Source organism: Mixophyes fleayi, chromosome 1 (genome assembly GCF_038048845.1).
Source record: "Mixophyes fleayi isolate aMixFle1 chromosome 1, aMixFle1.hap1, whole genome shotgun sequence".
NCBI lineage: Eukaryota > Metazoa > Chordata > Amphibia > Anura > Limnodynastidae > Mixophyes > Mixophyes fleayi.
Window position 1 is genome coordinate 384,086,505 of NC_134402.1, and position 12,963 is coordinate 384,099,467.

At 39.5% G+C, this 12,963-nt stretch overlaps 1 protein-coding gene across 1 annotated transcript in view; it reads right to left on the reverse strand.

Annotated features, from left to right (window-relative positions):
• Window positions 1–12,963, reverse strand: part of FCHO2 (FCH and mu domain containing endocytic adaptor 2) — a 96,448-nt gene that overhangs the window by 29,724 nt on the left and 53,761 nt on the right. Inside the window, exons 8-11 of the mRNA XM_075179943.1 lie at window positions 9,986–10,082; window positions 5,756–5,800; window positions 5,570–5,642; window positions 4,884–4,908 (exon numbers count right to left, since the gene is read on the reverse strand). Coding sequence (XP_075036044.1) covers window positions 4,884–4,908; window positions 5,570–5,642; window positions 5,756–5,800; window positions 9,986–10,082 — 240 coding nt within the window. The remainder of the gene's footprint in view (window positions 1–4,883; window positions 4,909–5,569; window positions 5,643–5,755; window positions 5,801–9,985; window positions 10,083–12,963) is intronic.

Sequence of the window (12,963 nt, forward strand, 5' to 3'; positions counted from 1 at the left end):
ACTTAGTTGAGAACTATTGAAAAGACACAGAAGACTGAAGTGCAATAGGAAATTTGGCATTTTATTCAATACATAAAACATAATATAAGCAACATTTGTGAAATGTGAAACATTAACTTTTCCCTCAATAGCTAAAACCTACAATCCATTCAATGTTATATTTAAGGAAAACCTTAAAAAAAAATGTTTTTTTATTTAAATGACAAGTCCCATTATTTTCTAGAAATATGTTTTCAGTAAACGTTATCTAGCAGCAGATTCTGCCCGTCTCATCTCACAGTCTGCTGCTTTCCCTCCTCTCTCACATGAAGCAGGTGCTACAGCAGTCTTCCAATACGTACTCTAAAAATAAGGGCATTCCGAGCACTGAAACGCCCTTTTATCCTCCCTCCATAGACGCAGGTATACTGTATACCGGATAAACAGCCTGAACCCCTGCATTTGTGTTCTAGTTTGAGAGGGTGGCCATATATACTAATTTAGGTTTGGCTTGTAGTTCTTTAAGAAAGGATAATAAAATAATAATAATAAAAAACACAAGAGAGACATTTTGCAACATGCAAAATGAGCAATAGAAAAATTAGATTTGTTTGAGAACAAATGCCTGTATAGCGTGACAAGGTAATTGTAAAAAGCAGCGACCTGTAAGCTAACCTAATCTTTACTGCCTACCACTGGGGCCTTATCACCCTATTCACCACGCTCTGAAATCGGCTGCATGGATAAAATAGATCAATCGAAAACCTTTTCATTTGTATCAGATCTTATTTATATGCACAACTAACAGATGTTGCTACAGTGCTGTATAACACCACAGTATGGCATGGTAAGCAGGGTTTAAGTAATGCACATTTGGAAAACACTCAATACTCACAGAATGACATGTTTCCAGTTCAATGTGCCTCATAAATTATTAACCACTAGCACCAAAACAAGCAAGCCAGAAAGTAAACATTGTAAGTCAAACCAAATTAGGACCTGCTTCACCGATTGAACCTTGCAGCTATCGCGAGTCTGCTCTTCATTAGTAATGTGACTGTAGTGAGTTAACCAACGCTCCTAGAAATTTCACTCTTCACCTAATATATCTGAAGACACGCTAAAAGAAAGGTTGTACTAGAAAGTAAGGGTGTAGATGGGTCTCGTGATAAAGAAAATGGGGCAGGAGTAATATATGTAGAAAGTGTCTCATAAAATCATGGCATCATAAGGCACGCAAATAAAGTACAATTTTATGATGTAGTAAAAGCATTTACTGTTGCACCACAATAGAATCCAACAGCGTCTGCAATAAATGAAGCTATTTTAGTCAAAAAATAACTTATGGCTAAAATACCTTTACCACTGGTATCAAAATACATGCTTTTACTTGGGTCCCTTATGTTCGTAACAGCATGTAGACTGGTATAGGAATGGAACCAATGACCCCTATACCCACTAGCAACTGTGCTTGCAGTCAAGAGCGTTTGCGGCGTCTGTCTGCTCCAATTACTTGCACTCACAGTAAGTAAACAATGTGGTAAACAAAGATTCCTCATATAAAGGATTTTAAATCTCTCATTCTGTTAGCTTGCGCTACCAGAATAATGCCCTGCAGAGATAGACTTAACGCCTTATTTATTGCATGTAAGCAATTAAACATGAAGTCAGTTCATCCCGATGATCTTATTACCTTGGTGCCTTAATAAGATATTGGAAGATTGGTTCAAAAAAGAGCTTTACACTCACAGCAGAAGAACAGCTAGTACTGGCTGTTTCGTGTTGGTGTCAAATGGGCGTTTTGAATGCTAGCTGTTGTACAAGTAAAAAAAGCACTAGCATTCAAAGTTCTCAGTCCGCTGGAGCGTCCCTGACGGCGGCGTCCTGGTCAGGTCCGTGACAATGGTGTCAGGGACGTTTTCCCCAGGCAGTCAGACGTAGCCAGGCAGGTCCATCAATAGACCTGCCCACTGTTACGGTTTTACTCTGTGCCGGTCCGCTTCTGTAGCCACAAGCTGTAGCGTTGTGTCCAATGCTTTGTGTTTTTGTTTTGCCATGCATGTTCTGGGTGGATTGTTAGGGGATCAAAGCTACAGGGTGGAAGAAAGCTTTTTGCTTTTTTTTGGAATATGTTATGGACTATTTTTATTTCATGGTTTTGGGCTCTTTTTCCTTCACATTTAGAACATGGTTTCGGCCTTAGTTTTCCTTTCCTTTGGAATATGGTGTGGACTTTTTTTTCGATCTTATTCCCTGTTTTTGGGCTTTTTTTCTTCATTTTTAGTACAACACTTTGAAGATTTTTTGGGGTTCAAGCTTTTTTGGGGCAAATATCACAGTGGATTGGAAGCTTCCAGGACTGGGCCATTCAGAAAAAAAAGAACAGAGTTGGTAAGTGGGATTGCTTTTGCTTTTTAAATAAAATGGTGTGATATTAAAGAGTGTTGTGTGATTTATTTACATTATGGTTTGTGGGACTACCTGACTCAGCGGTCCCTGCGTGTGAGGGCATGGTAGCACTTGTGGTTCTCCAAGTACCAGCTTGCCCTGGCTGCCATGGGTTTGCTGGTGCCACCATGCCCAGACTTAATTCCAGCCGCAGGCCATCTGTGACTTGTAGTTCCACAAACTAAAATAGTGTTTTATACACACTTAATTACCCTACACCCACTGCCCCAGGGGTGTGAGAAGAGCCCTAGTACTGTCAGCATAGGGCTGGGTAAGGTTAGAGGGGGAGGCCCGCACATTTTATTTGGAGATCCCAATTCCTAGAGAATCCAGACCCGTGCTGACCAGCCTGGGGTTGGTTATCACCATAGTGGGGGGGGGGGGCCCTACTGCAGGTTCCCCTGCTATGGTACCACCCACCCCTGGCTGGCTAAGCCTAGTGCTGGTTGGTAGAGAATTGGGGGGGACCCCACACTGTTTGTCCCCCACCCCCCCTGATTTTCCTCTGGCTGAATTATGATAATGTGACAGGGGGGGGGGGGGGGTGGTGGGTGCTTTGTTTTTGCCAGTTATTTATTTTGACACTGTTTACTTGTGGCGGGTCCGGCAGCTCCTGTCCGTATTGCCGCTTTAATGCTGGCAGCGTGACTGTCGGCAATCACACGGTCGGGATTTCTTCCACCAGTGTTTATATCGTTAGGTATTTCCTTTTTGTCCGCATTTTCATTGTCAGCATTTTCGTGTCAGTAACATTTGCATCAGTGTTTTACAGCATAGGAAATTTTTTACCCAATCCGCTTAATCATTGGAATTTTTTATTTTTTTAGATGTTCTATTGAAACATATGTGTTTTGCCTAGGGGGCATGACACTGAGAAGTTTCCTGCTGGAACAGCTGTTAAGCAACGGCAAGCAGTGTTTAGGTTTAGCTGACAAACAGCTCAGGCCAAAAACTACTTACTATAAAGAACTGGATATTACTGTAAAGTTTTTCCACAAAGGAAAATCTATCTGAAACTGATTTTTTTTTAAGTGTTTTTCTGACGTGTCAAAAGCTTTCGTGAGACGCCACGAGACAAAGGACAGTCACAGAAGGAAATCTGCTGTGTCACACCTGCTAGACAAAACCCGTTTATAGCGATCGGACAGAGTACTTTAAAAAACTGTGCTGGGAAAATAAAGAACTCAGATAAAGCTCTCATTACCCTTACTATGAGGTTAACTTTAAACAGGAGAAAACAAGCAGAAAAAAAGTATATCAGTGGTTAAGGATATAGATCATATAACAATGACACAGAAAAACTCTGAGACCAAGATGTCATCATCAGGTCTTTGTGACCTCAGACAAATCACATTGTGTCCCAGGCAAAAAAAGCCAGACCGTGAGCCTGGATGGACAGGGAAACTCTGCAGCCCTGAGTGCTCTACAATTGTAAAACTCAGTAATCAAACTGCAGTCTCTTCACACACTGTTGTTCCATAGACTCTTCCAATAGTAATGTCACATTTCCCAAGATCCTGTAACAGTGTAAATGTGCACAGTCCTGCTCTGCGATAACACTTGGAAACGGTGACTAAGGAGGACTCCTCCTTCCTTCTCAAGGTCACTGCACACGTTCCTTCACCTACAAGCTCCCAAGACATGACATCACAGTGCTGAGTGACAGTATCTTTATAAAACTCCATTGCATGACAAGCCCCTGGCAAGGCACGCTGGTACCTACATCACAACTGTCGCTGCAGAGCTACAAGTACATTAACCACAACATCTTCTGCAGAAACCATCAGCCTCTTATTATAACACACAACTGCATAATACAGTAGCTAATTGTACTGCCAAGAAGCCATTACACCAAGGGATCTACCGATTTATTTGACTCTTATGAAATGTTATTAAACCACCACCCCTCCTACCCCCCCCCCCCTCCCCCCTCAGAAGTCTTCCTATAGTCTACAGAATTTTGTCCTTGATTAAGGTCATTCATTTTCATACAAAGGAAAAACTTCCCCAGCGCCAGTTATATAAGTTATAGAAACATTTTTTGTATGTGTATGGAATCATTTAAATACAGTTTCACCAAGGAACTTTTTTAGAGATTGTTTACTTAAATGGTGATGAAAAAGTAAGCTTGACTGCTGATGAATTATCTAAAGTATATAAAAGAAAGTACAGGAAATAAAATGTTTATCAAATATGACCGAGGCTGTAGGAATCTCTTTGGGTGTATGAACTGGCATTACTAATGCAGTGTCCCCTTTGCTCGATAGTGTATGACCACATCTTACATGTATGAACATTCTGGGAGGAGGTCAAGTCTGCCCACTAGTGGATAATATGGATAGTCATGTACAATAACATCAATTCTCAGAAATTACATGCAAATATAAGGTTGGTGAGAGGAAAATACATATGAAGCTGTGTGCTGGAAGTAAAAGGTAAATCAAACAAGCACTTACAATGGAGCCAGCATCAGCGTTCTCCCTGCAGGAAGAAGAAAACAAATCATTACCTGTACCCAGTGGTAACCTATATTTTAAGGTCATCACATTGGCTATGGTACAATTTCTTTTATACACACCAACATGAAATCATAGGAATATTTATCTTCATCTGCAACTTAAAAACAGATCAAATTATCCCTTGACTTTGTCATTCTTGAAGCACCCCAAAATTATTTTTGGCACATCAAGCCTGGTGCTCAGACACACAAATGTGTCCAAACAAATTGGCTGAGTCACTAATCTAGCCCAGTCCATCTAAAATATCTAAAGCATTAATAATCCAGACGTATTCCTACGTCCTCATACGCACATGCTTTGTAGTAGCATTTTTTATACTAAAACTACACATGAGAACAATTTAGAAATTGAAACCCCGTGGTTGTAATGACCCCATACCCAACTGAGATGCTACTAGCATTCGGGGGCATTTCTTTGTGCTCCTCTGACCATGTAAAAGAGACTAAAAGCGCAAGTTAATAACCACATGTCAAATTCTTTTTACATTCGTTTATAATGACGTTTAAACTTGTATTGTACAAAAACCAGTGGGTACGTGGCTTGAATGAGTACTAGAGATATAGTACAAAATCAAAGACGAAGTGCAATGAGCTTATATCCAAATAACAACACATAATGCTTACACAGATTCTGCATCCCTGTCCTTCCTGCTTATTATTGGTATACCAAATGTCTTCCTTTTCTTCTGCTTTACCCCTAGAAATATGAAAACTACATTAGGTACACATCATTTCATACAATATTGTATCTAATGTAAACTGTCCTGCTATTTTCTGACAGTCATACCATACAAACTAATTATAACCCACCTTCCACTGCAATGGCCGTGTTGCATTCCTCAAATTCAATAGGACCTTGATAAAAAAAAAATCAGCGTTAACATGCACCTATAACTACGGGGGGAATACACAAATAATAATTGCTACAATTGCTGATGTCTGCATATGCTGATGTACAAAGACGTAATGGGTACACTGCATGTTGAAGGCCAAGTGTTTTATATTTTGCCTAAAAACAGAAAAATTGCTGCATATTACAGACATACTGTATGAAGGACAATGCTGTTACATGGACCCTATATCCAATGTGTCATCCTCCATCTCCCCCCCCCCCCCCCCCCAACCCTGTGGACCCACTGTGTATCCACCCCAGCTACTAAACATACCCACGAGAGAGGTGGCAGGCACCCCAGCTACTAAACATACCCACGAGAGAGGTGGCATGCACCCCAGCTACTAAACATACCCACGAGAGAGGTGGCATGCACCCCAGCTACTAAACATACCCACGAGAGAGGTGGCATGCACCCCAGCTACTAAACATACCCACGAGAGAGGTGGCATGCACCCCAGCTTAGCTGCCTGTTCTTTTCAAATAAAACCACATTTTTAAAATATATTTCTTAGGACTAGAGTCAGTGAGTCACTTAAGAGTTTGGAAATGCCAAACTAATCCCACACCCAACACTACCCTAACCCTCCAAGCCAAACCAATCACTCCAAATCCTAGCCTGACCTTTACCACAAGCAACACACTGACAACTATAAATATGTGATTCTATGTGAACCAACAGGCAGCAGACGTGGTACTGTAGATATGTCTTAGCTTCATAGCATATTTCTATTTCATATATTGCATACACTGATTTTGAACTTTGCCTGTATCAAACATGTAAAGAGCCCTAAAGTACTTGTAAGCAACTAAACTAGTGATGTACAAAGTTACAACCATTTATTCTACTTAAGGCATAGACATAAAGCAGCTCTAATTTTAAAAATGAAAACTACATATGCCCCACTATAAAAGAACCATCATTTAACCATCTTTACATTTTCATGTATGTGGGAAAGCTTTATAACTAAAAAAAGATACTTGATCGCCCTCTAGTGCACATTAGACTGTAAGACATTGCCCTGTTGATGTTTCCCATAAGTACATTTGAACTACACTGCAGAATTAGTTTTGTAGACTTTTTGCCCTTAAATCCACACATGGCTGCCTTGGATTGGAAAGAGGACAATTGGTTAGAGGACAAGAGCTTGCATTTGGTAGACGCTGCAGGTGGGGGTATACTTTTTGTGGATTGTTCTGATTAATTATCTTAAAAGTCTGAATTACAGCTGTTTTGACTGCATATGTTAAATATATGACTTTATATGCCAAGGATTTGTTATCTTCTCTAAATAATGACTTTGTAAATTGGGGTTGGAATTATTTACTATGTTATTTTGTATAAGTCCCCAATTTACTAATCATCCAAATCAATAAGAAGCTTAGAAAATATAGAAGAAAAGAGTTCAAAGGAATCCAAAAGATGTGCCATTAAAAATAAAGATACATTCTAAAACTCTCAACATTGCCTATTTGTGTGTATATGGAAGTTAGGTTTTATTACAGTCCTTTGTATAAATATATTTCTATAGATTGTAAGCTCATTGGCCAATAAGCAAGCAGCACTGTAAGTCGCTCCAATAAAAAAACATGAGCTTCAACAAAAACTTCTACAAGCTAGTTCCACTTCTTTAGAGTATTTGAACTAGAATGAATGGAGTAAAACATTCATTTTGTAACAGGATTATGCACAGGGGGACTTGAGGATCTCTTGTATGCGCTTCCCATGCCACAGTGAGTGGCAAGGCTTTGCGTGCCTGGCATGGTGCCAGTTGACAGCCCAGCTGGATATCAGTGCACATCTCCTGCAGCGTGTCACTTTGGAATCGTTTCCGCAGTAAAAGTTTATTCAACCTCTCTTGAAATTCAGTGGACCGGCCATCATTTTGCTATTTAATCAGAGTGGGACGTTTTATTTTTCTGACAGCACTAAAGCCAGAGAGCAATTTCTAATGAACAGCTTGATACAAGTGGAATTTCAAATGTTTTAGCCTCAATTAATTCTGCTGTCAAAACAAATGACTGCTCTTAGCTCTGCAATGTTACAGCTGGGTCAGCAAAGGTCAGTTCTGTGATTACACAATAAAGCTATTTTTCTGAATTTTGTACAAACTCTCCAGAACCGATACGACTATGGCATTAAAATCCAGTATAGACCAACAATATACCCATATTCATATACAAGTGAATGGTGAGCTATGTGTATCCACTGGTCAACAAACAGGCCTTTTACACTAACCCTCGGTTACACAAAATTGTTCACTTAATTGTGAATGCGGCAATAATCATAACAGATAGAGCTATCTTACTATCAACCACTATTTTAAAGTGATATTCAGGACTGCCAGAGAAGTTGGTTCAACAAGCCATGGCCCTCTCCATATGGCTTCTGTTTACACTGTTCCCAAACCTCAATACTTATTCCTGAAGAAATAAACATAGCAGGATCTGGTGGGGGCACATATCTCACATAAAAGTCTGAGAAGGACCCATGGTTGTTCCTTCTCTATCCCCTTCAGGATGCGAATAAGCATTCGGCAAAGCTTGCTTCTCATATTATTTCCACTGCTAGATGCCCGATTACCAAGACTTGGTGACCCTCCCTCCGTATCTGTTCTAAAACCTTATATGTGGTATATTGCCCACATGGAGAGGGATACATAATAAATTCAGGTCTGGGCTCCTTGGCTATTCCTGGATTCCTAAAATCACTCTCCCAGTAAACTACTTACACACTCTTCCTGGCCCTGGCTGCCATTATCCCAGCTACAGACTTAAGTCCCTCTTAGGTCTCCCGCTTTAAATATAACTAGAATTGATACCCCCCCACATAATACTTCTCAGTTTGCACATCTGTTTATTTCATTCATTGGCGTCTTAAGATTGTATTCTACACTGTTTAGTCTGCTTATAGGTTTATTTTTGTATTTAAATTCCCTAAAGAAAAGGGTTTTTTTTTGTGAAGAAAAAAAAAGTTTGAGGAGAGGGTGCACAGATAAAATTGACTGCTGGAGTTACTTTAGAGAAGAGCAAAATAATTATACACAAATTGTGCGACAGACTTATTTAATAAAAGTACAGATAACCCATAGGAACCAATCAGCAATAGGTTTTGAAAAAAGCAGTAGAAATTAGACAATGATTTGTGATGGGTTGCTACTGGCGACAACACATTTAATCCCTTTAATACATGTTCTTACAGCTGGTGAATGTAATCCCAATGGTCAACAGTGAAATGAATAAGTCACACAGAGCAACTTGAGCTGACACACCAATCACAATAATGCCTATTTTATTTTTTCATTTTTAATACCTGTAGACTTAGAAACACAGACAATGCCATTCACACTTTTCCCTGTTCACCTAGAAGGTGCAAATTTACAGTACATTTCTAGTGTGAATAAAACACATACAACATTCAAAAGGTGTATTTTTAAAACACTTTACATACAGACAGCCAGCTTACAAAGCATAAAGCATACCGCGCAACAGTTCCGATTTCAGGACTCTATGTTTGTCCCATGGGTGAGAATGTTGGGGGAAGGAAGATATCTAATAGGCAGTCTAGCACTTTATAGACATGTTGGAGGTATGATAAAGTCAAATACCAAAGAGTTTCATTTGTTTCGTTATAGTAATAGTCACTAGTTTCACTCTCTGACCAACTAAGTACAGGTTAAAAATATCTGTACAATATGAAAGAGTCAAGTACTTCATAACTGTTTTCTCAAAAGTCAATCTATTTTAAGATGAACAGGTTAAAAATACAGCCTCGTTTACATAGAGATATTCTATAAACTAGAGGACTGTTGAACTCTTTCCACTGTTGTATAAAACTTTTTTTTTTTTTTTTTAAAGTTTAAACTTATAACACAATATCACACACAGTTCTGACATTTGCGTGTTTCCCCTAATCGGAGTAAATCGATTAGGCATAGTGAAGAACCCCCTACCAGCAAAACATTTAAAGGCTGGAAGCGACACACTATTCCCAAATCAATCAGCCACAGGCATGACACAAACTCATTCAACAGTCACTTAAACTGTGTGGAAATTAAACCAACAGGACATACACAATTACAACATTACATGTCACACACAGATTTGTGGAGTGATCCACATATACAATGCCGTGTCCTCGTACTCACCAGGCCTCTCTTTCCCAGTGCATTTAGACTCTGCAAACTTTTCCAGCAAACTTTCCACTGTGATGTTTGCCATGTTGTTTATGAAGTCTTCATGAACCTGAAAAGAAACAGAGTAGGTATCACTCTACTGCTTACATTCGCATAGAGAAATTAAGATTGCATGGTGTAAAGCATAATAAATATCTTCCCAATTAATGTACCCAAAAAAGACAAAGTGTGCAGGCTTCATTACAAACAGATTACATGAATATAATGACCCCATATATTTCATGTAGTAGAGGCTGAAGAGCCACAAAAACCTTGTGCCCAACTGGCCAGATTATTGGTACTATGTACCCGAAATTCTTAAAATGGACTATTAACCAAAGTTACCATATTATATGATTTTTACCATCTTCCAAAGTCATAAATATTGTACTACTATATATTTTTTAATTTAACACTTTATCTTAAATCCACAAAACATTGTCCCTGATCTGCAAGCCACAGTGCTGGGAGGTAATTAAAACAAAAGGCTCTTTATACAAGGTTGCAAAACTCACAATAATAACGCTGTTGCTGACTATATATAATAAATGTAGGTATAAGATATTAGAGAACATGTTGTACGGCCAGGATATAATATGGTGACATTTATAAACTCTGAACAAGTAATGTATCAGTAGAATCACAGGACCTGTGAGATAAGACAGCTAACACCAGCCTGTGTGTCTGCTCATAATGTTTCACCACCAGTTTACATGTTTGAGAATGAATGCGAACGATATTTGAACACACTGGCCACCTGCTTTATCTATCCATGGTGTATAATCTAAACGCACCCCCAAAATCAAGTAAAGCAGAAATATACACTAACTAAATGTCAGGAAAGTGTAACATAAGTAGGGATGTGCACCGGCGACTTTTGAGGTCTCGTGTTTTGGATCCGGATTTTCGTTATTTTTGAGGTTCGGATTTGTCTCGCAAAACACTTGACGAAAGGTCTCGGTTCGGATTTAAGGTATTGGATTCGGATTTTTTTTGAAAAAAACATAAAAAGTTTAAAAATCAAGTTTTTGGGCTTATTTTCACTCCTAGGCTATTATTAACCTCAATAACATTCAATAACAAGCATTTCCACTAATTTACAGTGTATTCTGAACACCTCACAATATAGTTATTAGTCCAAAACGTTGCAACAAGGTATCTTTCTGGACTGCGTAGAGGAGTGGGTCACCACAATATATATTAAAAACCCTGAACTTTTATGATTCGCACCAATAATTGTACCTGGACTGCGTAGAGGAGTGGGTCACCACAATATCTTAAAAACCCTGAACTTTTATGAATCGCACCAATAAATGTACCTGGACTGCGTAGAGGAGTGGGTCACCACAATATATTAAAAACCCTGAACTTTTATGATTCGCACCAATAAATGTACCTGGACTGCGTAGAGGAGTGGGTCACCACAATATATTAAAAACCCTGAACTTTTATGATTCGCACCAATAAATGTACCTGGACTGCGTAGAGGAGTGGGTCACCACAATATCTTAAAAACCCTGAACTTTTATGAATCGCACCAATAAATGTACCTGGACTGCGTAGAGGAGTGGGTCACCACAATATATTAAAAACCCTGAACTTTTATGAATCGCACCAATAAATGTACCTGGACTGCGTAGAGGAGTGGGTCACCACAATATCTTAAAAACCCTGAACTTTTATGAATCGCACCAATAAATGTACCTGGACTGCGTAGAGGAGTGGGTCACCACAATATATATAATAAGAAAACCATCAACTTGTTTGATTCGCACCAATAAATGTACCTGGACTGCGTAGAGGAGTGGGTCACCACAATATATTAAAAACCCTGAACTTTTATGAATCGCACCAATAAATGTACCTGGACTGCGTAGAGGAGTGGGCACTGGGCACCACAATAAAATATATAAAAAACCTTCAACAGGTCTGCATTACACTACACATACGGCTGCTCCTCCATCCTCTCCATCATATACATGTTGGAGTTTTAGCGTGTGACAACCTCTTGTTTTTGATAATGTCAGTGCATTTTGAATATTTTTCAATTTGCCCCACACCACTGAATGTACTTTATCTATGATACGCATCTATCTATCTTGACTGCGTAGTGTGGTGGCCCCGGTACACAATTTGGTACCGGGGCCACAATAAAATAAATACACCCTCCACGTGTCAGAATTCCACCAAACAAGTATCTGGACTGCGTAGTGGGGTGGCCCCGGTACCCAACTTGATACCGGGGCCACAATAAAATAAATACACCCTCCACGTGTCAGAATTCCACCAAACAAGTATCTGGACTGCGTAGTGGGGTGGCCCCGGTACCCAACTTGATACCGGGGCCACAATAAAATAAATACACCCACCACGTGTCAGAATTCCACCAAACAAGTATCTGGACTGCGTAGTGGGGTGGCCCCGGTACCCAACTTGATACCGGGGCCACAATACCTCCTCCAAACATGCTACAGACAATTCGTCATTGAGAGACCCCAGACAGACAGGGTCGTAGTGTTATTGTTTGACTTTGTAAACCCAAAAAAATGTCCCTGTTGCACTTGCACATAGTCGTGCAATGAAGACTGACTTTTTCATTTAAAGGCACGATCTTTCAAGTGTAGTGTTTGTAAGTCTAAGTCATATTATACTTTTGGTAAAATTGGTTTTTTTTGTTCCTCTTTATGGTAATTAATTAGTAATAGAATTAAAGTAGGAAATAGAATTAAATAGAATTAAAGTAGGAAATAGAGTGGTATAGAGTTGTAGTGTGGTATAGATAGAGTGGTCCACACAATATAATAATAAAACCCTCAACTGGTCTGAATTCCACCAAACAAGTATCTTGACTGCGTAGTGTGGTGGCCCCGGTACACAATTTGGTACCGAGGCCACAATATAATTTAAAAACCCTCCACGTGTCGGAATTCCACCAAACAAGTATCTGGACT